Below are 2,414 nucleotides of genomic sequence, written 5' to 3' on the forward strand. Positions count from 1 at the left end.
GTCTGTGGATAGTGGCTGTGTGTACTCTACCAGCTGTCTTGTTCACTGTTTCTCATCTGTGGTAAGAAGAATAGAAAGCATCCCCAAGAACCCGTCCTGTTGAAGCGACTTCAGTCCAAGTCCCACCAAGTGGAGTGAAAGTCGTTCAAGTATGATGATGATTATGAACGCTTCTTGTCACTTTCATGACTATTATCATGAAGTTAATGATATTTTGTATATTTCATTGTTATTAAATAGATGTATTAGCGCCGAAGTGGTACCACTCCTGAGCGAGAGTTCGCTTTATTCATCTACAGGGTTACATTCTCCAGTACTGTTTACCTTAGTCGGTAAACAGAAATGATGACGAGGAGGAGATGGAGTATTCATCATTATTGTTGTTCCTGCCCGTTCCTCCTCATCATCATCAAATACTATTATCACCAACTCTTCTTCCCCCTTCTGGTTTGGATGTATGACTCAGTTGGTCCATCGTAGACCACTCCAATAATGAGTTGGTTTATACGTCGTCTTACACTCAATAGTTCTTCAACTGACAACACCTCAGTTCTTGAGTTAAGAGGAAGTTACTAATACTTCACCTTTTGATACCGTCCCGACTTGGCGTTTTAGTCTACTCAAACCAACTGTTAGCATTGACGTGTATTAAAATAGTAACTCGGAGGTAAGCTCGATGGAGCTATGTGTGAGTCATTGACGTCACTATGCATCATATGTAGGCTTACGTATCGGAAAAATGTTAAGTTCTTCGACAAGGCTCTTTACTCCACCTCAGTAGAGTTAACATAAACCTGATGACCCCAAGTGACCCGTACCTAGTGAATGTTCTCATTGGGATGGGAACATATCCGTAGCAGCAGCTGTGAGCCCATCAGAGGAATGGTGTTGGGAGTGGAGGAGGAAGAGCAGGACGGGCCAGAATCGATAGACACTATCCTTAATCTCGACTCTTCAGCAAGGGAGATATGTTGGTGGTGATTTGGACGTCGTCACAGAAAATGCCGCCACCGGGAATCGAACCTGAGTCCTCGGACTGGAAGTGTGCTCGAAAAAATCGATTATTCTGGCGTGCGCTAATGGCACAGAGATCGCGATCGCAGCCCTTGGTCGCTCTTAGTTGGGGGTTTGGCTGCATAAGGGCTGGTGGGACCTCTGAAGCCCTCGAGAGGTCTATAGTAACTCGGTATTGTTAGATTAGGATAGATAGTAGACCTTGATGGGCCAGTGAAGAGTGAACGATGCATTTGGGGTTAGTCGGGAGTATCTTGCGCTGCTCTTTTAGTTCGACGGTTATTTCCATTAATTGGCTGCTACTCTATTATAACATCCAATTATTGGATTATATAACAACTTGAAAGAAGCTTAAAATGAGTAAGTCTCGTTGTCGATCATTCCTACTAATTTCTCAATCACCTCAGCTACCAGTGCTAACCCAGGCAACCCTACTACCACCACCACTTCACCAGTTACTGCTTCCACTGGTCCTCCTACCCAAGCCACTGTGGACACTACCTCTGGTGACCCTGCTCCGACGGTTGGTGGGGTTCCTACTCAGCAGTTCGCTTCCCTATATGCTGGCGACCTCGCTCCTGATGTGAATGAGGCCGTTCTATATGAGGTCTTCAACGGAGTAGGTCTTTTGTATGCACGACTTCTCATACCGTAAATCCGCCATTTCTTCAGATTGGTCCTGTTGCCTCGATTCGCGTGTGTCGCGACTCGGTGACTCGTAAATCCCTCGGTTACGCCTACATTAACTTCCATAACGTTGCTGATGCTGAACGTGCTCTGGACACGCTCAATTACTCGCCTATCAACGGAAGGCCGTGCCGTCTTATGTGGAGCCATAGAGACCCCGCCTTACGTCGCAGTGGTGCTGGTAACGTTTATGTTAAGAATCTCGATAGGAACATTGACAACAAGGCTCTGTAGGGATTGGCTCACTGCCGCCGAAACCACCATATTGTATTGATAATAATAATCACTTTCAGTTACGACACTTTCTCCCTCTTCGGCAACATCCTCTCATGTAAGGTTGCTTTGACTCCCGATGGGAAGTCCAGGGGCTTTGGGTTTGTCCATTTTGAATCGGATGAGTCAGCTGAGGCTGCTATCGCTAAGTTGAATGGTATGCAAATTGGGGAGAAGACGGTATACGTGGCTCAATTCAAGAAGACTGCTGACAGGTAAGGGCATATCAGGATTTGATGTGATTAATTGAGTGAACGTTTTATAGGAGTGATGGAAGTCCGAAAAACTTCACGAACGTTTATATCAAGCACATCCCGCCTTCCTGGACCGAGGAGAAGATCAGAGAGGAGTTTGGTGCCTTTGGAGAGATCACTAGCTTTGCTATGCAGACGGTAAAGTGGCGAAGTGTGGTATGAGTTGGTGATGGCTCATCATCGCAG

The 2,414-nt window shown here is 46.0% G+C and overlaps 1 protein-coding gene across 1 annotated transcript; it reads left to right on the forward strand.

Moving 5' to 3' along the window:
- Nucleotides 1-1,421: 1,421 nt before the first annotated feature.
- On the forward strand, nt 1,422-2,390 carry Pmar_PMAR015130 (RNA-binding motif, single-stranded-interacting protein, putative; the record flags this gene model as incomplete). Its single annotated transcript, XM_002782303.1, has 4 exons — nt 1,422-1,633; nt 1,687-1,931; nt 1,995-2,189; nt 2,240-2,390. Coding segments are annotated over 4 exons (803 nt in total), but the record flags the coding sequence as incomplete, so codon positions are not given.
- Nucleotides 2,391-2,414: the final 24 nt, after the last annotated feature.

Source organism: Perkinsus marinus (assembly GCF_000006405.1).
Source record: "Perkinsus marinus ATCC 50983 genomic scaffold scf_1104296939786, whole genome shotgun sequence".
Classification (NCBI taxonomy): domain Eukaryota; phylum Perkinsozoa; order Perkinsida; family Perkinsidae; genus Perkinsus; species Perkinsus marinus.